This window comes from Oryctolagus cuniculus, chromosome 1 (genome assembly GCF_051225735.1).
Source record: "Oryctolagus cuniculus isolate XC-2025 breed Fujian yellow rabbit chromosome 1, ASM5122573v1, whole genome shotgun sequence".
NCBI classification, from domain to species: Eukaryota; Metazoa; Chordata; class Mammalia; order Lagomorpha; family Leporidae; genus Oryctolagus; species Oryctolagus cuniculus.
In genome coordinates, this window is record NC_142867.1 from 18,587,179 (window position 1) to 18,612,472 (window position 25,294).

Sequence of the window (25,294 nt, forward strand, 5' to 3'; positions counted from 1 at the left end):
AACACACCGAGCTCTGGAATGGGAACCATAATTGATTTCACCTACATTGCATCTTCTATTCTCCCTACAAAGACAAGGACTCTTAAGAACTCTTACACAGAACAGCTGTCCTCATCTCTGTTTAATAAAGTGTAACGTGGCAATGGATTGTGTCCAGCAGTGTCTTAGGAGGCACACATGCACTGCAAAGTGGTGTGTCTCAGGCAAGGACTAAACAACATTTGTTTCATTCCAGCTGATCAAAAGCTTATGGTGTGACCTAGGACAAATCTGTTTTTTTTTTTTTTCTAAGATTTATTTATTTATGTGAAAGGCAGAGTTGGGGCCAGCGCTGTGGCACAGTGGGTTAAAGCCCCGGCCTGAAGCGCCTGCATCCCAGATGGGTGCCGGTTCTAGTCCTGGCTGCTCCCCTTCTGATCTAGCTCTCTGCTATGGCCTGGGAAAGCAGTGGAAGATGGCCCAAGTGTTTGGGCCCCTGCACCTGCATGGGAGACCCTACAGAGGCTCTTGGCTCTGGATCGGCTCAGCTCCAGCTGTTGCAGCCACTTGGGGAGTGAACCAGCAGATGGAAGACCTCTCTTTCTGTGTTGCTACCTCTCTCTCTAACTCTTTCAAACAAATAAAAATAAATTAAAAAAAAAAAAAAAAAAAGAAAGAGAGAAAGGCAGAGTTACAGGAAGCAGAGAGAGATCTTCAGTCCACTGGTTCACTCCCCAAATGGCCAGAACTGGGCTGATTCAAACAAAACCAGGATCCAGGAGCTTCATCTGGGTCTCCCACGTGGGTGTAGGGACCCAAGCATAGGAGTCATCTTCTGCTGATTTCCCATGCATGTTAGCAGGGAGCGGGATTGGACGTGGAGCAGCTGGGACTCAAACCGGCACCCATACAGGATGCCAGCACCGCAGGTGGACACTTTACCTGTTATGCCACAGCACAGCCCAAGTCTATTTTTTTCTAAAGTTTCATTCCCCTCACCTCTCAGAAGGTACTATTCATAATAACATACTGTATGCTGGATTGCAAACTTCTCGAGAGTGGAAATCATGCCTTATTCACCAGTTTCTTCAGTACAGAATCCGGCACTTTTAGTAACTCTATAGATATTTATCAGTGAATGAAAATTTCAAACAACTGTTAGAAATACACTGAAATGAAATATTATTTTGAGGCTCTATACAAATAGAGCAGTAACCAAAATAAAACTAGACTAGCTAGGCCGGCGCCGTGGCTCAATAGGCTAATCCTCCACCTTGCGGCGCCGGCACACCGGGTTCTAGTCCCGGTCGGGGCGCTGGATTCTGTCCCGGTTGCCCCTCTTCCAGGCCAGCTCTCTGCTGTGGCCCAGGAGTGCAGTGGAGGATGGCCCAGGTGCTTGGGCCCTGCACCCCATGGGAGACCAGGAGAAGCACCTGGATCCTGGCTCCTGCCATCGGATCAGCGCGGTGCGCCGGCTGCAGCGGCGGCCATTGGAGGGTGAACCAACGGCAAAGGAAGACCTTTCTCTCTCTGTCTCTCTCTCTCACTGTCCACTCTGCCTGTCAAAAAAAAAAAAAAAAAAAAAAACTAGACTAGCTGAGCCCAGCGTTATGGCATAGTGGGCAAAGACACCACCTGCGACACCAGCATCCCCTATGGGCAGCAATTTGAGTCCTGGCTGCTCCACTTCTGATCCAACTCCCTACTAATGTGCCTTGGGAAGCAGCAGAAGACGCCCAAAGCTCTTGAGTCCCTGAACCCATGTGGGAGACCCAGAAGAAGCTCCTGGTTCCTGGCTTCAGACTGGCTCAGCTCGGGCCTGTTGTGGGAATTTGGGGAGTGAACCAGCGGATAGAAGACCTCTCTCTCTCCTCTCTATTTCTTTCTCCCTCTCTCTTTGGAACTGTGCCTTTCAAATAAATAAATCTTAAAAAAAAAAAAAAAAGAGTCCTTCTAAGGACAGTAACACTATATTAAAAAACAACAACAGCTGGAGTAGCCTATAGACATAAGTGGACTGACACAAAATGAGAGCTGTAATTGTTCTGACACTGCTACAAAGGTATCTCTGTCCGTTTTAAACACAGCTGTATTACCACACAGCATTCACAGCCCTTACCCAACTGGGCAGGTACCTAACTCATTAATGATTCCAGACAGGGTTCTAAAATACCCAGTTCACCAAGTCGAGTGACTCTTAAGAAACATTTTCCTGAAAGCCAAATATGTGGGGATTAGCTGTTCCTTGCTTCATCTTTCCCTTCTTATTATCTTAATGTTTGGGGGTGACCCTGTGCCTGGCCAGGAGACTGCCTGCCGAGCCCATGCAGCAGGTTAAGAGGGCATGGCACACACCATGCCTCCCAGGACGGACCTTATGACCTGACTGCTGGCAGGCGGCAGGAGCCCCACTCCCAATTCCTGCTGAAAGGCCCTGTAATTGCCAATTAGGTAAACAGCTCCCGGGTATGGCCCAGATCCATCAGGACCACCTGGAAGGCTAAGTAGGCCAGGCTATGTGAGCTTTGAGCTGACTGGAGAAGCATAGTGGAGCCAATATCAGCTTTCTCCTATAGAATTAGTGCTGCCCTGAATTAGCCCCTTCTGCCTGCCCCTTAGAAGCTTATGCTTGCTTGTTAATAAGCGGACATGTTCACTGAAACGGTCTCTGGTGCTCCTATCGAAGAACACCATTGCCCCACCACCCCGACAGGGCGGGCCTTGCAGGACGAGCCCGCAAATGTTTCATCTTTTCTTTTTTAACCCACTTCCTTCCCCTGTTAAAAAAAAAAAGTCTTCTTTTGTTAAAAAAAAAAAAAAAAAAAAAAAAAAAAGCTTACAAAGATGGCGCTTGTGGCGGAGTTGGTCTCGATCTCACTATCAGACAAAGTGCCCCGCGAGCTTGCCAAGTGGCTGCTGCCCTCGCCACCTGGTCCATCCCCTGCATTGCTGCTCAGGTCACTGTCCGCTCCAAGGGTCTCCCCAGAACTATTGCTCACCTGGAAAGGAAAGAAGGCAGTGAGGGGTGCTCCCCAGGGAAGCGCCCCGAAATGCCCAGCTGTTAGAGCTCTCCGCTACCACTTCAAAGGTGTGCCAGACAGCTTCTCAAAGTACCTTCTTTTTAAAAGATGAGGAGAAGCCCTGGGTGAAATCCCGCGTACACACACCTATGACAACAGGTGCACATTTCCACCATGAGAACCATGCTGACCTGAGACTGAGAACAGCCTCCAGAGAGAAAGGAGCCCCCTTTTGCAAAGGGGAAATCCACCCGCACCCGCCAAGAAGCTAGTGTGGTGTTCCCCTACCACGGTGCTAACTTCAGAATCCTGACTGGAGCTGCGGATCATAACAGCTGGACTCACACCGACGACTGAGTCTTGATCTGTCCTCTGAAACGAGACACAGGAACACACACGTTCGGGGATGGGTCCCATCTGGGCACAGTCCCTCAAACACTCTACCTTCCTCTTTCTCCCCATCCCACCTTTCAGTTATCGTCCCTATGGAGGCCATGAATAGCTTTTTTTCCCCTAAATGTAAAATAAGTATGACAAACAAAATAGAAAATAATAATATACATTCAAGAAATACATTCTAATTATCAAAAACACATGAAAGAATAAGGAAATAGTATAAAGCCCTAAATCTACCACCCACTTAACTCCTGTTTTTAATATATTCCTTCTCAGACTTCCCCTAATATAGTTAAAAAATAAAACTGGAATCATACTATACTTGTAGCTTGATAAACATTTCCTCATGTCACTAAATCTTTGACTATGCAATCCTTAATGGAGTCCAATATTGGACTCAACATGGATCAATCATATTTATTTAATCATTCCCTTACTATCAGGTATTTACATTGTTTCAAGTTTTTTTTTTTTTTTTTTTTTTTTTTAATTTAAAGTAATTTTCTGGGGCCGGTGCTGTGGCGCAGCGGGTTAATGCCCTGGCCTGAAGCGCCGGAATCCCATATGGGAGCTGGTTCTAGTCCCAGCTGCTCCTCTTCTGATCCATCTCTCTGCTGTGGCCTGGGAAAGCAGAGGAAGATGGCCCAAGTCCTTGGGCTCCTGCACCCATGTGGGAGACCCAGAAGAAGCTCCTGGCTGCTGGCTTCGGATCGGTGCAGCTCCAGTCGTTGCGGCCGTCTGGGGAGTGAACCAGCAGATGGAAGACCTCTCTCTCTCTCTGTCTCTGTCTCTGCCTCTCCTCTCTGTGTAACTCTTTCAAATAAATAAATAAATCTTTTTTTTTTTTTAAAGTAATTTTCTGAGGGGCTGGTGCTTTGGTGTAGTAGGTAAAGATGTCACTTGCGGCACTAGCATCCCATATGGGTGCTAGTTCAAGTCCTGGCTGCTCCACTTCCGATCCAGCTCCCTGCTAATGAACATGGGAAAGCAGCAGAAGATAGTCCAAGTGCTTGGGCCTCTGCAACCATGTGGGAGACCTGGAAGAAGCTCCGAGCTCCTGGCTTTGGATCACCCCAGCTCTGGCCACTGTGGTCATTTGGGGGAGTGAACCAGCAGATGGAAGTTCTTGCTCTCTGTCTCTCTAACTCTGCCTTCAAATAAATAAATAAATCTTTTTTTAAAAGCAGTTTTCTGAGACAGCAGACTTGATCCTCACAATTCTCAACAAGACTGTCACAAACCTGGGAACCAGATGTCAGGCTCACACCGCTGTCTGCGCTGATCTGGGACTTTTTCTCCTCTGTCTCACCAAGGTCAAAGACAGGTTTGATTACTTCTGGCCCTGAGTAGGGGAAGACTTCTGTTACTTGGTATGCAGAAGCAAGGGCAGGCTGGCAAAGGGAGTGGGACAGCAGCACGGCCTGGCCCCAGGCCTGCTCAGCACATCCCAGTCACCTTTCCAGGGACTGCCCCCACTCCATGGGATCCACTGGAAGAAGATGTCCCCAGATGCCTTAAGAACCAAGTCGGACAAATTAGACCTGGTCTCAAGGAGTTCTCAGCCATCTTCTTAACATGAGAACCTTCTGAGCAACTTGCCCGAAACAGAAAACCCCATCCCCACAAAGGTCTAAACCACATTCCACGGCACTCAGAGTCAGAGTGTAACTGGAGCAAGAGACCACTCGAGGATCCCTGGGTCACTCACTGCTTCCCAAGCATCTAAAGGGGCCAGGAAAAGGTTAGGCCCAGCGAGATAAAGAAACACCTGCTGTTTTAGTGGGCACTGCCTACCCCCACCCAACATCTACTTTTGAGATAAAAGCCACCCCCAGTGCCACCCACCCACCCATAATGATATGGCAGAAGGACAGAATGACAGAAAGCAAGAAAGCGTGCCTAGGCAAGCCACCAGAGAGTTGGGCAGCTACAGACTCAACACAGAGGGACAGCAACCATCTCTGCCAACTGTGCCCACAGGCCTTCCAACGGGTGAGGGAGGTATCAGCCAATGAGGTCACTGACATGGGCAAACATTCTCCCCACCAACTCTGCAGCAATAGAGAACCAAGTTCTAAGGGGGTCTTACTCCATGGACACCCTGTTTGCAGCCTGACTGCTACGAGTGGAGGGGCAAGAAGCAGCCTACAAGCCACACGCCTAGGACTCACTCACCACCTACCTGCTTTCAGTCCAAATATCCCTCAAGAGCAAATTTGGGGTGGGGCTGACAAAGGGAGCCTGCCCCATCTGGGCCCGGGGAGTTGGCAGGTATGGGAGACTTGGGAACAGGAAGGGGCATTTGTTCCTTACTCTGTTTTTCCAAAGCTTTTTGCTTTTTCACTTCCTGGTGCTTGTTCCACAATTCTACCCCAGATGCAACGCAAGCAGGAGAGAAAGACAGAGAGTCAGAGGCTGGTCAGACAGACGGAATGGATACCCACCCACCCGGGGTTGGTTCAGTCTCAGGCATGGGATCACCCATCAAGAGATCCAAAACATCTTCCTCTGGGGCAGGAGGGGGAAATCAAGAGATCCAGTGCTTTTCCCTAACCTCATGAACTAAAGGCTCCAGACTTCTAACCCCTAGCCCCAACATGGCAGTGAAAACCCTGCAGACTGTCTGAGCCAGAAGGCCGGAGTGAAGCGCCTTCTCCGTGGTATGATGAAACTGATCCCAAAGAGACTGCAGCGCTTGCCCACAGTCATGAAACTAGGATCGTTTTTAAAAAAACTTCCACCACACCAGACACCCCCTGCCAAATGAGCTGGGGAACGGCAACTTTTAGATTCCACGTACGACAGGTGATCGTCAAGCGGCCAAAGCATTCCAGAAGCATGAGCGCCAATGCACTCGATTCACTGTACAGGAGAGAAGCCAACTAACAGGGAGGTTTCAGCATCCCTCCTGGTGCTCCCCCAAAACCAACTCTCCCTCAGAACCAGTGCCTGCCCCAGCAAGAGACCCAATCTTAGCAAGTCACCTGGAAAAACACTTCCAGTGAAGTTGACAGAGAACATAAAATGGTCAAGGCTAGCATCCTGTAGGGGAAACTAAGGGAATGCCAACCGCGGCAATTCTCTGCCTGGAAGAAACTCCACAGTGTGATCTCTTCATTTCCCAGATAAGGAAAGAGACAGAGACCCTGAAGCAGGAAGTGGTTTGCCTAGAGTTGTGTTCTAGCTAGGGACAGATACAGAACTAAAACGCTGGATCACCAGACTGGCAGGTCACGGTACTTTTTCTAGAACATCACTTGAGACAGGAGCGAGTCAGGGTTGATTGCCTCTAGGGCAGCATTATAGTGGCTAGTCAAGTGTAGTTCCTCCATAAAGGAAACTGGTTCCTAATTACCACATATGGGAACATGAGGCAATTTTAATGGTTGTGACAAAGGCATCAGCTGGAATCATAGTGCCCAGGGCCCTAAAATCAGAAAAAGAAAGCTATGACCTGGAATTCTCAGGTCATGCAGGGAGTGAGCCGAACAGAAGTGACACCCAGAGAGCTCACCAAGGCACCACCTTAGTGAGAATGGAGAAACACCAAATATAACCAAGCTTTTAGCCAAGTCCCGTGAGGAAGGTTTAGAGAGAGCCAAGTCTGAGGTCCAGAACCTAGGGGAGCAGGGTTGTCAGATGCACCCAGAGAAGCAAATTCCAGGGCAGTGTAATGGGGGAAACTGGCTTCAGAGACCCAGATAACCACACTGTCACAGGCCAAAGATGCATCTGTAAACTTCCTTTTATCTTCTTAGGAACTCGTGTGGCCTCTCCACTACGTGAAGAACTTCAGATGTAAAGAAATGAGAGACCAGGAGTACAGCTCAGACTTCCTGCACTAAGCCTCACTGGGCCCTCTACACAAACGTCCATCCTTCCTCTAGGATGCAGGTGGAGGTGGCCATGGATAAAGCACAAGGGATAGAGAAGAAATGGACACAGGCCTATCTCCCTCTCAAGAAAGCAAAGCATGGGGAAGAGAAAGGCGGGATTCTGAATGAACCGAAAGGAGGGAGGGATACTTAAGAAGCCAGGATCCCTCCCCACACCAAACACGGTGATACGTACCAATAGATGCTACAAAATTCTCTTCCTTTAAACTCCTGGTGTCCAGTTCCTTAAGACCCTTTCCTGGAGCACTTGGTGCCCGAGGTCCCAGCTGGGGAACTCTCAGCTGGGCCATAGCCTTTGGGTCCCCCCGCCCAGCCAGACCAGGGTCCTTTCCAGCTGGGGTATTTACACTCTCTGTTGGACTTCTCTTCCGCTTGTCTGGTTCTGAGGAAAAGATTGAATACAGAAAGAGGTCAAAAGAGGTAGTAAATGGTAACCAAGGAAGGAAATGCAGTAGGACAAAGTGGAACAGAAGAAGTGCAAGGAAAGAAAAGCTATCATTCTACTTTTTATGACAGAAGAATACCCACTGATAAACATGCACTGGAAAATAAAATCCCAAAGCCTATGGGAAGCGTGGCACAGGAACACCTGCTGTGGGGCAAGTACGTTTCCTCTTTCGGAGACAACTGGGAGAGCTGTGCATGGGATGACGCCAGGCGGGTGTGACCCCTACCTTTACTGTAGTAGTGGGTCTGGGCTATCTCCAGAAGCCCGAAGATGCTGGCCATGCCACCCAGACCCGCATGGGCATAGGACTGTTCCAGACTGAGGACTGTGCACTTGAGCAGGTCTAACATTCCCTTATACACCTTGCGACTGATCTCCTGCAATGGGAACCCAGCGACAGAGTTGGTAACACTGCTTGTGGAGTGCACACCCCTCGCCCGGTGGATCCCGCTGCCTCAGCTCGGATACCGACCACATCCGGGATGACGTCCTGCCGGGCGTCGTCCTCCGCCTGGGCTGTGCGGCTCAGCCTGCTCAGGACGAAGGCTCGGAGCTGCTCGCTCTCCAGCAGCCGGCGCACTTTCTTCATGTTGAGCCAGCCGACGCCCTGGCCATCCAGCACGCTGTGCACAACCTCCTTCAGGAACTGCTGGTTCTCACTGTGGGCCACACACGTGTGATCGGGAGTTGCTCAGCAGAGCATCCCCCACTTGCACAGACTGAGGGGTTTCCCAAGCCAAGCCTCCAAATGCCCAAGTCCACCGCCTTTGCACCCCCTTCAGGTAACTTGGTCTGCCCAGGTCCCCAGCATTGCTGTCTCCCCCTCCTCAACACTGTAAACCATCACTGTTGCAGGGGATTGCGTCAGAACGGAAGTGCTGGCCAGAACTGCTGTCATCTACCATTTTGCGGGCTTCTCTCCCACTCCTGAGCACCCCTCAAGTTCTGCACAGGAATCGTGACCTCTAGCCGCAACCTTTTAAAACGGACGTGCCATTTATTACCTAGAATTGCTGGATCGACCCTGGGGTGATGGAGGTTCTCGCTTCACTGTAGGGCTGTGTTTAATGACAGACGACTTCTGATCCACCAAAGCTCTCCTGTTTCCTACAGCAGGAAAGGTAGGAAGGAGAGCCATCACAATTCTAGTCCAGGAACTCGTGTTAATTAGCCATGTTCCACGCCCATTCCCCAGAAGGGCTGGGGGAGGGTGGCACCAGGGCATCACACACAGGTAGAAACCAGCCATGGCAATGTGGAGGAGGTGGGAATGGAGACTCAGGCCACTCCACATGCACCAGCAGCACGCCCCATGGGCAGGCACGGGCGTCTCGGGGACGGGGCAAGGCAGGTCACTCATGTGAAGCTGCTTGCTCCCTGAGGAGGATGGCCCTCAGGCAGGCATGAAGATGCTAGGAAAAAAAAGATCATGCACAGCTCACAGGCAAGACCCACCTTCACCACTCCCGGGGCCGGCTTCAGTAACAATCTCCATTAGAGTATTTAGCCCAAATACTGGGACACAAAATACACAATTAGTAGGTGCACCACGATACCGCAACCCCTACACCCGTATATGGAGCAGTAAGTCAGATAATCTGAGCATTCTCCCAGAGCTTGAACAGCGCACGTAACCTTGGTTCTTGGGCACCGCAGAGCTGGCAACCAAGTGACCAGGAGGCACCCAAGGCTCCAAGAAAGATCATCCTTAAAGCAGTGGCATCTCAGAGCCAGAGGCAGGGTAAATGATACAGGAGCCTACACAGGCACATGCATGACACGGGGATCACCAGTTTTCATGAAACATCTAGCACAGGGGTCCAGAGGGCCTGCAGGTATGCTTAGGGAAGAGACCCATTTTGCAGATGCTGTCATGGGAAGCGGGGGTGGGGTATGAAGATGGGGAGTGGGTGAGAGGGTTAAGTGCAGCAAATGAAATGAAGCATCAGCATGCAATGAAAGAGCTTCAGTTGCTCTTCTCTTCAAATATATCGAATCAAAGCCAGACATTTACCTTTCCATCCCCGATCTACCCAGCCCCTCTGGATTCAACGCGGCGGTGCTAATGAGTTTCCTATACTACCAGCTCTGATGTCCTTTGGCCCATCAAACCCTATGTTCCCATCCCCACCAAAGAATATTTCATGGACTCCTGATATTTTTGATCACTGGGAATGAGAGGCAAGTTAGAGTACAGCACTTGTCACTGTACTTCCTACCATAACTCAATATTTCAGTACAATATTCAGAGAAAACAAACCAAAGTCAAATTAAATTTAGAAAAGCCTCTCAAACTCACAAGATCACAATAAAATTCAAACAAGGTCTTAGTTGCCTCTGGGACCATTGCCCCTAGAAGCCAGTAAATATTACCTGGCCCACTCACAGCCTGTGTGGACATGAAGTCACAGAAAGGCTCCTATCAACATTGCCAGCTCTCCACAACCACTCTGTGGGGGATGGCTCCTTGGGATGGATTCTGTTCTAAATCCACGCAAGCAGGACCTGGCAGGTGACTGGGAGCAGCCGAAGATCCCTGTGTTAACTGTGTACCACTAACAAGGGCCCCAGAAGCAGCAGCGATAACACAGTTGCCATTACTCTAAACAATACAACAGGACCTCCTCTAGCTACAAAGAGGGTTTCTATCTGACAGCCATCGAGAGCCCATGATGTGCAGTGAAAGCCCCATGATCAAATGACTCATCACACACCAGGCTCCTGACAAGCACCCACAGGCCTGAAACACCTCCCAGAGAAATCTGGTTTGGCAGAAGGCAGGCTCTAGTTACCTTTCAGACTGGGAAAGGGCGTGGTCTTCTCTCGGGCCCCTTTGGTGGGGAGCGTGAGGTTTGAAAGACTGAAGCTTGTGCTATGGTTCCTATACAGGCTGCCTATCAAAGAGAGGTGAAAAACCAGTGAGTCAGCAGGACAAACAACTAAAACACTGTGCTCCACTGACTGTATGCTCCTCTTCCCCTCCCTTCGTTTCAAACAGAATTCCAATTCAGTAGATCAGTCTCTGCTCCACCTCAGCAAAGATCAAGCCTAACTTGGGGTAAACAAAGCTATCACTGCCATTGACTTTATTCAGGCACTTCCCACAATATCCATTTCATTCATCTACTGAGAACACAGTATGAAAACTGATAGTTTGTATGCTTCTGGCATGAAGCTGACATTGTCCCTCCCTGGCTTCTGAAAAAATTCACAATCACAATTATCCCCTATCGTGACCCTAGACCCAACAAAGGTCCATCTTTAATTTTTAACTCATGCTTGCCACTCATTGCTTGAAATATTCTCTAAGCACAAAAACCAATCTCATACAGATGTCAAAGCATGTTGATGAAAAAAACCCTCATCAAGCAAAGATATAAGATACATACTCATATCAACTTTGACCAGAATATTTCTACAAAGTACATATGCGGGGTGTGTGTGTGTGTGTGTGTGTGTGACTTTTGGATTTAATGCATACTTTTCAGTTGACCATTCAGCTATCCTCCCTGGGAAGTCTGAAACATCCACGTATAATGAAAACAACTAACCCGTCCCTGTCCTTACTGACCTCCTCTGAAAACACTCCATTCAGTATCACCTAAATGACTGGAATCAGGGTTTGATCATGCCAAGCCAGCCCTCCACTGCAAACTCTAAGCAGTGTGTGCCTTGGTCAGGCCCCACTGTGGGAGAAAACAGAACAGGGAAATGAGAACGCTGAAGACACTTACTGGCAAATGACACGATGCCCCCGAAGCCCTCGGTGCTGTTGTTAGAGACGGTGGAGTTGGGAGAGCTCGCGCGGGAGTCTGATTCTGCATCGGAGTCACTTGCCAGTTTCAAGCTGTTGGGCCGCAGCAGCTTTTGAGCCCTTGAACGCACAGTGGCACCTGTGAGCCCCAGGTAGGGGTACCTGACCTTGGGAGTGTGGGCCTTCGCTACGCTGCAGTCACCACTCCCTTCCCATGACTCCTAAATCCCAACAGCAGAGTACCACCCTCAGTGAGCAGCAGGACCGCGAGGGCGAGCAGACTTCTCAGACTTTCTGATTAACCCTTGCCCAGGGTCCACTGCAGTAAAGTCCTTCAGTCACCCCACTAGCGGGGATCCCAGGCTCTCACCGATTGCCACTGACATGCTGGCTGAATCGGGGAGTATAACTTTCCCCCTGCTCATCATCATCTTCCTCAGGGGGAAAGCCATATTGGGGCTCGAAGTATGGATTGTCATAGGTTCGCCGGCGCACTGACCCCTCTCCGATTTCTGCCTGACGCCTGTCCACGTTCGATTTGCCGATGCCAGGAGGCACAGTAGGGGGAGGCTTGGAGATGCCTCCTGCTGCCGTATCATCCATCTCTGCAGAGTCAGCAGCTTCCTAAGGGACACAATAAATAAAAGGTGATCACCTGGTGCCCAGTGATACTTCCCTGTATCTCAGTTAGGCAGGGCCAGGTCCGTGCAGGTCTAGCAGATTGATGGCCAAAGGAATGTGTGGGAAAGTATCTGTAGTATCCCTGTTCTCTGTCCCCACAGGCTATGAAAGGGGGATCTCAGCTATACCCCGAACAATGCTGTGACCTTCTGGGATCAATACTGCATCATTTAGGCTCTGAGTCCAAAACCCTCACCCTAACGGTCTATGGAGAAGATAAGAAGATTTTGAGGAAAAAGGCAAATGAACACTGCAGTGCAGCCTTCCTAACAGAGATGAGGCCCACATCCCCAGCAAGGGATCCCGCTCACCCACCGCTCCGTGGCCTCACGTACAGCGTTAGCTCCATGGAGGACAGTGCTGGGGCTACTGCTGGCAGTAGTGCTGGCGCTGGAGCGCACTGGGGGGTTTTCCTGAGGGTTCTCGCTGTCCAGGCCAGGCTCCTCTGCTTCCTTCTGGCTCTGGAGCTCATCAATCTCTACCTCACTGGCGTCCCCCAGTGCTGCATGTGTCAGAGGGTCCACATCTGGGAAACAAACCGAGGGAAGCAGGTACAGACACCCCATTCCAGAACCCCAACCCCAGCCCAGGGCTGGCCAATCTCCCCAAGCCCACTTACTGGGAGTGTCACCGTTGATGTCACATTTCATCATTTCACTGACAAAGTCACCAAGGGAGGAGTAAGAAGAGCTTGAGTCATCATAATCCATACTATCGCTGCCGCTGCAGAGTGAAGAGCATAAAAAAAAAAAAAGACCAGAAGGAAGGGGCAGGGAAAAACAGTGCAATCAGCACTAGGAAAAATAAAAGAGGAGCACTCTTAGCTCAAGGGTAGAGAACAGATAAAATAAAGAAGCCAAGAAAACCAATCAACTAAAATACAACTCAAGGCTTCAAAGACTGACATCTAAATCCCCTGAGATCTTGCTAGGGAAGGGCTAGTGAGAGGGGCCTGCTCGCCTGTCATCAGTAGGGTCAGAGTCGGAGTCACGCTCGGGCGGCACACTCAGCGCCTCGGCCAGCTGGGAGTTGCTATCGTAGACTCGGTAGTGGATGGGCTGCAGCTGATGAGCATACCACTTGGGCTTGTCACCAATCAGGGCGGGATCAAACATATCTACCCAAAGAGGAGAAACAACAGAGTTAGCAACAAGCACTACATAACATAAAGGCAGGGAAAAGTCTAACGCAGAACAAGCATGGAAGGGGTGGGGCAAAGACTAGCAAAGAAACAAGCAAAGGGAGAACTGTCAGGAGGACAAAGGCAGAGGCTGGGTGGACTCACTGTTGTGAATTCGCTGAAAGGCATAGTTGGTGGGGTTAAGGATCCATTCTCCAAAGTACTCCACAGCCTGAGTCCTGGCCAACTTCTCAGCAAAAGGAGTCTGCCGGGGCCGCGAGGCTAGAAAGGAGCCAGCCTGAAAAGCTACCACTGGCCGAGGGAAGAGACGCAGAGTCCGCGTGTGCATCTGAAAGCCCTGCAGCACGTTGGCGGAGTTGAAGAAACGCACCATGGCCACTCTGGAGAAGAAGCGGACGGTGAGCTAACGCCAGACCCGTGCCCCGTACAGCCAGGGTTTCCATGATCCAAGGTCTCGGGCCACTTGGCAAAGCCATCATTTAACAGGCTTCCAGTATCAAGGGGAGAGTTATCTTAAAGAATCACCAGTCCCTCAGTGATTTCTCCTCTTCGCTTTTTACTAAAGTGGAAAACACACTGTAATATCATCCACATTTTATATACAGATAAACTCTGGCTCAGGAAAGTACTCCATCCCAAGGTCGCTGAGAGAAAGAGAGCAACTTAGAACCCATGACTGGACAACCCGCTTGGTCTCACCTGGTTGCAACATCCACAGAATCCACGTCATTGCCATAGATGAGTGGGTTGAATTCAGTGGAAGGGGTGGACTGCAGGTCATTAGAAGGCTTTCCCAGGAGAAGTGGGATCTCCTGGCCCTCGTGAAATTTCTCCAGATTGAGGATGGGCTGAGTGTTCAGACTCATGCTGGCGAGGGCCTGTGGAGGAAGAAATCCCTCATCTAAGGCAGACTCCTGGCTAGCTAGCCAGTCTCCTAGGAAAGACTCTTCTCTAAGTCTTCCACATCACACACTCTCGCTGATTAGTTCTGCAACCAAGGACTATACGAATACGTGAACTGTGGCCCACCTATTTCAGAGCCTTCATTTTTGAAATAAGGACTCAACTATTTCAGCCTTTAGAAAGCTGTCTGAATTATGCAGTTATCCATCTCTAGCCACCCTAGATCCCAGCAACTTGATTAAATCTGAAGTTCAGGACAATAGCTTCCAAATGTATTTTAGTCATGACGTGTTTTTCCAGATTGAAATATACGTGGAAATATAAACAACTGAAAGGTACAAACAGTTTCTTGGAAGGATGTAAAGAATGAGAGCTTCCTATATTCAATGCTTACAATCTAAATCAGCGTCTAAGGGGCTCCATGAGGGAGCTTGAACTGGCACCCATATGGGGTGCAGACATCACAGGCGGGGGTTTTACCACTATGCCACAATGCCAGGCCCTAGAGGCTTTTTTTTTTTTCCATTTTCATATTTTCTATTTGAATGGCAGACACAGAAAGAGAGAGAAAGATTTTTCCATTTGCTGGTTCACTCCCTAAATGCCTGCAACAGCCACTGTAGGGCCAGACTAAAGCCAGGAGCCCAGAACTCAACCCAGGTCTTCCACGTAGATGACAGGGACCCAAGTACATGAGCCACCACATGCTTCCTCGCAGGATGCACATTAGCAGGAAGCAGGAATTGGAACTGGAGCCCAAGTTCAACCTAGGAACCCTGATATGGCATGCGGGCATCCCAAACAATGTCTTAACCACTGCCCCACAAGCACACCCAATTTGACACTTTTAAAAAGCCCACATAACACTAGTGCTGCTGCTAGTCCTTGGACCACATTTTGAGTAGCAAGGGTCAAAGTACAGATTCAGTAAGCCCAAGGATCTTAGCTCCTACATGCATTTAAAGTGCAATTCTATATATCAACCTTCTCAACTTATTAGTCATAATTAACCAGTCATCAAGAATGAAAACACACAGGGCCAGCACTGTGGTACAGTAGGTTAAAGTCCCAGTCTGCAGTGCCAGCATCCCTTGTGGGTGCCAGTTTGAGTCCCAGCTACTCCACTTCCAGTCCAGCTCTCTGCTGTGGCCTGGGAAAGTAGCAGAAGATAGCCCAAGTGCTTGGGCCCCTGTACCCAGTGGGAGACCCAGAGGAACCTCCTGGTTTCGGATCGGTGCAGCTCTGGCCATTGCAGCCATCTGGGGAGTGAACCAGTGGATGGAAGGCCCCTCCCCGTCGCCTCTGCCTCTCTGTAGCTCTGCCTTTCAAATAAATCTTTAAAAAATATGAAAACACAGCAAGTGAAGACAGCTAGAGGAACTTTCAGAGCTTGCGATCCTCACCAGATTCTGCAGCACCAAGATATCATATTACATCAGCAGGGATGAAGAAAGTGAGAGGGATGATACAAACTGACCCATTTAAATCCAGGTATCAACTAGAGGGACTACTATGTACTTACAGGACACAGAAAAAGATTTCTAAAGACCCTCCAAATGAGAGCATGGATTCTTAAAAATAAATCCAGTGCCATCTGGTGGTCTCACAAAACACATACAGCAGGGGAAAGGAATGGAGCCTTGTCAAGTTTTACCTTCAGGTACTGTGTTTGGCAGGCAGAAGAAGAAAATAAACCAATGAAATAGGGATGTAAGGAATTACTCAAAAAGGGATTCTACAGGGACCTAGAGAAGATAATTCAAGAAGATAATAAAGGTGTAATTCAATTCAAGAAGATAACACGGATCAAATTGTCCAAACTGCTAACACCTGACTTATAAGGCTGAGAGCACTCCAAGGCAGTAAAGAATGACAGATGTGACAAAGGGAAAGTGGACAGCTGTTTTATACAGCATCACCAGCATGGGAGAGTGACAGGGCCTACAATGAATCAGAAGGACTCTACAAAATGGGATACACCCCTTCTTAAGCCCATTGGAGGTAAAGAAAATCCACTACACTAAAAGTTTAAAAGGAAAATGGCTCTTAGAATGGCTGTCTTCCTTCATCAACCCTATAGCATCTATTACCCTCCTTCTTTCCATCGTTCTTCACCCACCTGCTTTAAATGTTTCTTCAGCTCTAATGATTCCGGTTCTGGCAGAATAGGCAGCACTTCTGCATTGGTGGGGGCAATCACCTGCATCCAAGAAAAAGTAAAAGGCATGACATCAAAATTAACTGCTCTGGAATTTCACTTACAGAGAGTAAATAAGAACGGGGAGAGGGCCAGTGCTGTGGCATAGCAGGTAGAGCTGCTGCCTGCAGTGCCGGCATCCCATACGGGCACCAGTTCAAGTCCCAGCTGCTCCATTTCTGATCCAGCTCTCTGCTATGGCCTAGGAGAGCAGTAGAAGATGACCCAAGTGCTTGGGCCCCTGTACCCATGTGCAAGACCTGGAAGAAGCCCCTGGCTTCTGGCTTCGGATTGGCCCAGCTCCGGCCATTAAGGTCATTTGGGGAGTGAACCAGCAGATGGAAGACCTTCCTCTCTCTCTCTGCCTCTGCCTCTCTGTAACTCTGCCTTTCAAATAAAAGTAAATATTAAAAAAAAAAAAAAAACAGGAAGATGTATATACAATCTGTGAATACACAGATCACATACCTGTACGTGTAAGATTTATGCACATACACACACACCCGTGTGGGTGAGAGGAACCAAAGTTCTTCAGCTGTCATCTGTTGCTTTCCAGTGCATTAGCAGTGAGCTGGATCAGGAGAGGTACAGCTGGGATTCAAATCAACATTCTGATAATGGGATGCCATTGTTGCAAGTGGTGGCTTAGCCCATCGCACCACAACACCTGCCTCTTTGTGATCTTGATAATGGGATTAAGATTATGGTTTTTCACTTTCTTCTTTATTTTTTTTTTCTGATCAAGTTTTATAATGAACACACACCATAGCTTCCTATAAAAGTCTGAATGTACTCACACTGCACAATATTAATATAATTTTAAAGTCTGCACTAAAAGACAGCTTCTTACTGGAAACTACGTCCCAGAAAGCCATTAGAGATCTACACCAGTCCTGCAACAGCCCTACTGCTCTTGGAGAATATGCAGGGAACACTTCTTCTTATTAACCAAGGGCTTGTTTAGCTAATAAAGTAAAAGCAGCATTTAGAAAAAAATTGGTTTCAATAAGCCTCACGACAGAAATTATCCACCTATGTAGGACCTTCCTGGGGATCATCTAGAAAAACAGATACCAAAAGAACAGGTCTAGAACACAGTCCTATCCTAGGCCCTCTAATGCCTTACCCGATTGCTGTCCAGATCCACCAGCCACACATCATCAGGCATTTTGAAGTCCAGTTTGTAAAGGAAGAAGCTGGCAGGGACTCCGATAATGTATGGGGTTGGAGCCAACAGCAGCTATGGAAGTAACACAAAGGATAAGAAATAAAGACAAAGACTACTGTGAGAATTATCAAGTCAGGATTTTTCTAGATAAGGAAATGCAGATATACAATCCCTTTTCCAAAAACCCATAGGATAAATGCATGTCAAAATCCAGAAATTTTTTAGATTTCATAAAGGTTACCAGTGCATTTTCTGTATATATTTTCAAAAATTTCTTTCTTTTTTATTATTTAAAAGACAGAGAGATAACATAGGGAGAGGGAGAGGGATCTTCCATCTGCTAGTTCACTCCCCAGATGGCCCTAACAGCCAGGCAGAAGCCATGAGTTAGGAACTCCATCCAGGTCTTCCACACGAGTGGCAGGCACATTAGCAGGAAGCTGGAGACTGCAAGTGGAGCAGCCAGCACTCCAACAGGGGATGCCAGCATCACAAGCAGTGGCTTAACCCACTGCACCACAATGTTGACCCTGTATGACTGCAGCATTGTAGCCATAAGCCTAGAATAATTAACATTAACTGTGACAAACACAAAGTATAGGTTTTACCACCAGATCAGTTCAAATTAGTCAGATTTTACAGACTAACAAGTTATGAGAAAGAGATGTCTAAATACCAATACTAACTCACAACTTCTCTGAGCACTGAGACTCCTCTCTCAAGAAGACAGAAGTGACAGAAGACACCCTGAGACTCACCTGCTCTGCCGATGCCATGCAGGTGGGAAGCAGTGGGATGACAGGAAACATATACTCCAGGGGGTATATCATTGCGACAAACGCCATCACAGACATGGAGAGTGCATTGTAGTCTCGGGACTGTAGCACCACCTGCCAGGAGCCATGGCAAAAGGATCACTCAGTAGCACCAAGTAAGGGTTATAAGAAAACAGCTTCTTCCAACAAGACATGTAACTTCTGTTTAACCACGCCAGTCACTTGAGCTTAGCTTCCACAGTGACCACTGCTCCGTGCCCCACCAGGCCTGCCACATTCCAACCCAAGCACTGGATAACCCTTCCCTCGAATCACTCCCTTACCGCCCCAGTTCTTGCACTCTGCATCCCAGGACCACTGCTACTGATATTTCCAAATAATTAGGTCCGTACAATAAAAGATAACTCAACCAGTGGGAGGCTCTCTGAGTACATCCCACGTGATCCCAGCACAATTCACATCCACCAGGCACCTGCTCTATACCTGGCATCAGATTACCTCCTGGAGCCAGAAGAGGAAAGGCTGCGGTCCTGTCCTCAAAGAGCTCGTGGTCTAGCCTCAGTCGTATCTCAAAGCCTTATCCTCTATGAAGCTGGCCCTCACCTTGTGCTCTAACAGGATGCACGTCAGCACCTGAAGACAGGCGTCCACACCCAGAAGTTCCAAGGGAAGGTGCAGTGGGAAATCCACTAGGGTGAATCGAGAGGGGTCTGGGAGAGCAAAGGTCAGAGCTGACTGGAGCTCCTGGGGCAGGACCTCAATGTCGACTCGCTTCTGCCCAGAGACAGGTACGGGGGAACGCAGCAATCGATAGATCCAGGCCTCAATCTCCCGAAGGTCATGCAGAAGTGCACTCGACTTCTCCTCCACCAACAGTGAGCCGGTGAAGATGCGCCACATGGTGTCCCTGAGGAGCAGACGGCAGGAAGCGGACACGTGAGCCCCAGGCGGTCAGTCCCAGCGCAACCCAGGGTAACCAGAGAGAGCATCGCGGTGACAGCTGGAAGACTGACACCAGGAAGGCCCACTCTTCGAGCTCAGAGGAAACCAGAGAGTAGGTAGAAGGGCGAGAACAAATTAAAAACTAACACACGCGGCAGGACTTACAGTCCTGCACACTGTAAAATATCAAACCCCAGCACATATGGTAGGAGGTTCAACTCTGCAGCAGACTTGCTTGGTAAGGACCAATTTAACATGCTTAAGTTGGACTAAGGGACCTCACGCTGTACAGGAAATCGAGTCCCTCACGGGGCGATTACACCTAATCTGGGAATGGCTTCCCTTTCCCCCGAGGGCCGGCAGCAGGCCGTACCTCTGCACACCCCGAGGAAGGCCCAGCTTCTTGCCCAGCAAGCGTTCGCTGCAGCAGTCCACCAGACGCTTGAGGGTGTACAGACACTCTCGGAAGGTGGAGAAGAAAGGGTAGTGGCTGAGCACACACAGGGACGTCAGGGTGCTGTTGCGGGACCGGCTCCCTGCCTTGGCCCGGCGTTTGCCCCGAGGAGACTGGTTCACGTCAGGGGTGGAGTCAGCGCTGGGGGGCTGCAGGGACGAGCCGCTCTCTGAGCTCTCGGTGCCAGCCTCTTCGGAGACACAGGTGGCGCGGGTTCCCTCCTTCCCACGGGACCCTGTTCCACCTTCTCCCTTTTCCTTGGGCATTCGCTTTTGGAAGGAGCGGTAGAAGTTAACGCAGATGCCATAACGTGTGACTCCAGTGTCCTTGTCAGTGAGGGTAAACACAAAAGAGGTATCATCCCGGAGGCTCATGCGCCGCTGCCGCACACTCAGGCAGCCCTCCGGCTGGCAGAAGAACACCACATCCGGGGGCAGGGGAAACTCGGCATGATCCTCTAACGGGTATCGCCGCAGCAGTTCAGGAGTCTGGGCCACACTGTCACTGCTCGGGTGTCTGAGGAACACAAGGACAAACTCAGCAGCCTGAAGGGATGGCACACTCCATCAGATCATAACCACAGTCGATAAACGAAGTTCAAAATGCTAGCTTGGGGAAAGTAACCTGACTGCAGGACCTCGGGAAACACAGGTGCTACCTGCCACGTTCGGCATGTGGGCTGATAGTCAGCACTGTCATGAAGATACCTACCCTAGAAATATTCTTCTTGGGAAAACTCTATCCTCTTAGGCTGGTTACTACATTTCAAGGTGGACTAGCTAATGAATTATCAAAGCAGTACACGGACCCACAGGTGAAGAAGCACAGTTGTACTCCTTTTTATAAAACAAGAAAACTGGGGTATAAAGAGTAGATGTGCTCAAGTTCAAGGATGTTAGCTAAGGGCATAGGCTTGCTTTGTCTCTGTCCAGACCAACGCTCTCCATCCACCTGACCGTGTGTTTTCCCTATGAGCATCAGTGCTACAATCAGGGTAAAATAAAAGGGGAAGAATGAAATATACAAAGCAACATGGAAACAAGCAAAGGAAGTGACTGAAGCCTTGGTAGCTATCCCATACAAGACAAAAACCAGTCTCTCTTTGGTTACCTGGCCCCTACGATCACTAAATAGTCAAGTAACCGAGGACAGAATTTCTTCTTTTGCACCATGTTTCCGATTCATCAGTTCATCTCAGAGACACTTCAGGGCACCGGGCAAGGAGTCAGCGTTCCCAGGAGGAATTCTGATATTGTCTGAAAATACAAGTTTCATAGGAAAAAAGTGCTGATAAGATGCATTGCTGTGCCTGAGACTCATCCCTCACCAACTTTATCCCAGTTCTAAGGGCACTGGTCAGAGGCCTTCCATTTTATTTAGTATTAAAGATGGGTGAACTTGACACTACTAGTCTGGTGTCTAGGCTTAGGAGCTCCTGGAGTCAAATGTCAAAAAGTAGGCTAAATAATGGCTTGCCTCCCTGACTCACTTCCAGCCTAGCCCCTGGGGCTGTTTCTGAAAAACAGATGGAGGTGGTCTAATCTGGAATCAGCCATTAACGAAAATTAAGTCACTTTCAGGACTGCCCCAGGGTGGATCAGGATCCAACCAGACTCTGTTCAGCACTAATCTGCACTTCTAGGTCTAGATGGAAACCTAATTATTCTGTTTGAACAATCTGCATTCAGCTTGATGTGAAACTACTATATAGATAGTCCAGTTAACTGCCCTCAGACAATAACAACAGCTGGGTATCCTCCCTTATGTGACTGCAAATAATCAATGCCCATGCCCCCGCGGCCTCATCTGAACCACTTGTCTCCTCCTGCAAGCAAGAAAAGGGTTCAAGTGGTTACTGCTGCTAGTTCTACCCTTGATGCTGGATCACAGGCTCCTGTATTCTGGTCTTAGGACTGGAACTGGGAGTATAATACATACCAGTGGGGCCCTGTCCTACGATATCTCAGAGATTATGAATTAGACTTTCTGCAAGGTCAGGGAGTAAGTGTTCAGAGAATTTCTAATCTGTAGTCCTAAAATTAGGAACAGTTTCTATGGTGTTAATTATCACTTATTTCCTGTTGGGTCTCCATATCCTTCTCTAAATAAAATGTTTCGCTCTACTACAAAGCTATTTCCAGTGCTCCAGGATTCTACCTCTGTGCTTCGCACGTGGCCACACGATAACACTGTTCATTGTACACACAGAGAATCTCACTGCACGACGACACACTGACACACACACATACACACCACTCCCTCAGCAGCAGCTGTGTGCACTCCCATTCACATGGACACACATACTCCCTGTATGCTTAAGGTCCTATTTGATTTAGATAATGATAGAAGTTCTATTTTTTTCCCTCCCCTGCCTAATCATAAACAAGACCTATTTGCAACACCTCTGAGTCCTCAAAATGCTGCTCCTTCTTTCCCCTTGCTCCCCATAGAGGACCTGCAGGTAATAGGATTCAGTTTTGTCTCCATAGCGACTCTGGCTCTTAGCACTATTTATAGCAGAGCTTCAGCCCCTCCCCTGGTTGGTGACCGCAGAGTGCTAGCAGCTGCTACTCCAGAGCCGGCGGGAGCCCGCAACAGTTCACTCTCCTTGAACCTGGAGACACCTCTCCCACTGATGGCACTTGCCAAGAATTGGGTCAGCTTCTCCCCCATCTGTCTTTAGTTTGCACTTGGTCCTAATTCTGGCTTTTGTCAGAGATATATCTGCACCACCAAGTTCCCAAGTGTGCTATATACCCATTTCCAGGCACGGCACAGCTGAGTGAGCCCAACAAGCCCCTTGGCTCTCCCAGCTGCTGCAGAGCCAGGAGCCTACTAGAAAGGGGAGGACCACTACAGAGCGGCGCTCAGCTGCTCCGAAGCAGAATGCAAAGGGGAGAGAAAAAGCAGACGCGAAATGGATGAAATGGGATACGGGTAGAAGCACACCTCTTTCTCTAAGGAATGATGCAGATGTCTACAGTGAGAGCCCAAGTATTTGAAAGTAAAACAATTTACAGGACCAGCACTCCAGGCGGAACCCAGAAATCCAGCTCTACAAAGACAACCAGGTGCCCTTTCCGGCCCAGAACCTCCAAGATCAGGCCTGAAGCATCTCCCACGAACACAGGTCCCAGTAGGCATCAGGTCTCTCCAGCCTTGGGGGGACCCCGGGCCTTCTCCACCGAGAGCTACCTGACACTACTAAAGTCACTTGCATGCTCTGCCGTCCCCATCTCCTTGCCAGAGCCACGAGGACCCTGAGATCCTGACCATGCCAGCCAGGACTGGTGGATTTTTGGCCATCCTTATCCCACCAATAGCACTGCCTGGTCATTCTGACTGCAGAGACCACCCCGGCTTTTCTTCTTCTTCTTGCCTCTCTCCGCTCCCCACAAAGACTCTAAACCCTCTACCACCACCTATAACTCACGCTCTGCCTTCCTAACCGACCAGATTCTGCCTCCTGCCCCAACCGCACTGTCACAGAGCCCCCTGGTTCCTACCCGGATACCCTGCAAAGGCAAAAAGCTCAAACCCCATACCATTCTGCTTTTACGTCCACATCGCCATGCACTCCATCTAGAAGCAGCCGTGGCATCCCCAGACCTTTACGTTATGGGTGCCTTTTCGGCCTACGGCAGCCATGCTAACCACCCCCTCTGGACCAGTCTCTCGTTTTGGGCAGGATCTCATAGTAAAACCACAGGAACCCGAGAGCGATATGACATCTCTGCTGACGCGAGCAGGACAGAAGGCTCCCCGCCTCTCCTCCCCCTCCCCAGGCAGTGACCTTGCAAGCTCATCGCACACACACTGGTCCAGCGCTGGGGGAGAACTTGAGCAACGAGGCAGGCAACAGTCAGGGTTGGGGAAGAAAGAGAAAGAATGTACAGATGCCGGAGGATGGGGTGGGGGAGTGAATGTCGTCTCCAATCCACAGAAAGTCAATTTTGAAACATCACATTTAAAAACAACAACAAAAATGTGCTTTTGAAGAACCAAACGTGGTTTTTTTTTCCCCCCAAATCCTAACCAAAAACAAGGGGCACGCACGCTCCCACACACGCGCGCGCACAAGCATACACGCCAAGGCGCTCGTGCGGGCTCCAGCCCCGGGGCTGGACAGCTCTGCCCGCCCCCTCACCTGCTGGACAGTTCCCCGCCCCCGCCCCGGAACCAGCGCCGCCGGCCCGGCAGGAATGGAGCCGGGAGCCCGGAGCCCACAGCCGCTGCCCCGAGCGTCCGCACCTCTGGCCGCGCCCCCTTCTGCCTCAGACCCCCGCCCCACTCCCTCCCCAGACGCCGCCACTCCCCCTCGCGCTCCCGCAGGGCCTCCTCAGAGACCATTCCTCAGGGAGCCCGATGACCCTCCTCCCCCCAGAAGTCCCCAGTTGCCCAAATATCCGTCCGGGGACCCCTACCTCCCGAGCCTCGGGGGACCAGCCACGCAGACCGGACCTCCCCGGCGGCCAGCGTCAGTCGCTCCTCGGCGCCGCGCCGCGCGGCTCCGAGCGGGCGCCAGTTCCGCGTCTGCACCGGGGGGCGCGTACCACTCGGGCCGGGTGCGGGAGGGGGAAGCCGAGGGGCCTGAGCCGTACCATTCAGTCCCGCGGGGGACAGAGCTGCACCAAAGCCGAGCGCTGAAGGGTGGAGCAGACCTCGGGAGACGGGCGGCTACGCACACACCTATCCTTGTGGGAGTGGGAACGGGTTGGGGCGCGCAGGGCCAACCCAGCGCCGCTGCGTGCCAAGGGGGAGGACCCAAAGGATTATATTTTCTTTAGGTTGCTCAAATACATTTTAATTCGACATGGCCATAGAGTCCATTTTGACGAAAGGTTAATTAATCTGAAAGTGACTTTTCGAGATAACCTGCCCCTGAGGCTTTCTAACCACCCCTCCAATTCTTCAGCCTCCCCCCCCGCACGCCGTTTGGCATCGCCCGGCCTTCGGCGCTCGTAAGCCCGCTACCGGGGCGGCGGAGCCTACCAATTCCGGTGCGGCGGGGGGGCGGCACTTGGGGCTGTGCGGTATCACCTACACCGGGAGCGCTCCAAGGGAAGGGGGCGTGAATGGTGCCGCGGTGCCCGCTGGGAAATGGAGTCCAGTTCCTCTGAGAGGTCGAACCCACGGCAGGGCACCCTCCCGTGACCTCAGGGGACTTCTCTTGTATCACAGAATGGGGATCAAACCGACAGAATACCGGGCCCTGGGTCTTTCAGGTTGTGCCCTCTCAGATGGCACCGAGAACACTCAGGCATCATCTACAGACGCGTGAGGTTTAAGGCTGAGGCGACAGTTCTGAGAACCAGCAGAAAAGAGAACCTGGTGCCTTCGCAGCGCACCGACCGACCCATCGTCTCCCTGCTCTGGGTCCGGAGACGGCGCCTACAGGACAGGGCTTCCCTCCCTGTGCAGAGCCCTCTCCCAAGCCGGACACTCGTTTTCCTCTCATTCTGTATTCGTTTTGGCCTTCTGTTCAAACAGTGCCAGACTTATCAGGGAGGCAGCCCGAGATATTTATGGCCAAGCCACA

General features: G+C 50.1%; 1 protein-coding gene across 50 annotated transcripts in view; it reads right to left on the reverse strand.

Moving 5' to 3' along the window:
• Positions 1 to 24,497, reverse strand: part of MADD (MAP kinase activating death domain) — a 44,398-nt gene extending 19,901 nt beyond the window's left edge. For 4 of the 50 annotated variants that reach the window (XM_051853071.3, XM_051852993.3, XM_051853057.3 and 1 more), the window contains exons 1-22: positions 24,180 to 24,480; positions 20,866 to 21,011; positions 19,675 to 20,271; positions 18,963 to 19,266; positions 18,342 to 18,473; positions 17,542 to 17,655; positions 16,338 to 16,418; positions 14,015 to 14,193; positions 13,460 to 13,695; positions 13,135 to 13,291; positions 12,794 to 12,897; positions 12,510 to 12,700; positions 11,993 to 12,117; positions 11,474 to 11,613; positions 10,532 to 10,633; positions 8,744 to 8,846; positions 8,212 to 8,398; positions 7,966 to 8,116; positions 7,467 to 7,673; positions 4,637 to 4,737; positions 3,288 to 3,371; positions 2,820 to 2,978 (exon numbers count right to left, since the gene is read on the reverse strand). In XM_051853071.3, coding sequence (XP_051709031.1) covers positions 2,820 to 2,978; positions 3,288 to 3,371; positions 4,637 to 4,737; positions 7,467 to 7,673; positions 7,966 to 8,116; positions 8,212 to 8,398; positions 8,744 to 8,846; positions 10,532 to 10,633; positions 11,474 to 11,613; positions 11,993 to 12,117; positions 12,510 to 12,700; positions 12,794 to 12,897; positions 13,135 to 13,291; positions 13,460 to 13,695; positions 14,015 to 14,193; positions 16,338 to 16,418; positions 17,542 to 17,655; positions 18,342 to 18,473; positions 18,963 to 19,266; positions 19,675 to 20,271; positions 20,866 to 20,927 — 3,516 coding nt within the window. In that variant the 5' untranslated portion in view covers positions 20,928 to 21,011; positions 24,180 to 24,480. Of the gene's footprint in view, positions 1 to 2,819; positions 2,979 to 3,287; positions 3,372 to 4,636; positions 4,738 to 5,708; positions 5,763 to 7,466; positions 7,674 to 7,965; positions 8,117 to 8,211; positions 8,399 to 8,743; positions 8,847 to 9,194; positions 9,255 to 10,531; positions 10,634 to 11,473; positions 11,614 to 11,863; positions 12,118 to 12,509; positions 12,701 to 12,793; positions 12,898 to 13,134; positions 13,292 to 13,459; positions 13,696 to 14,014; positions 14,194 to 16,337; positions 16,419 to 17,541; positions 17,656 to 18,341; positions 18,474 to 18,962; positions 19,267 to 19,674; positions 20,272 to 20,865; positions 21,012 to 24,179 lie in introns of all 50 variants that reach the window. The other 46 variants (XM_051852874.3, XM_051852928.3, XM_017346403.4 and 43 more) reach the window with 26 other exon arrangements.
• Between the last annotated feature and the right edge of the window lie 797 nt (positions 24,498 to 25,294).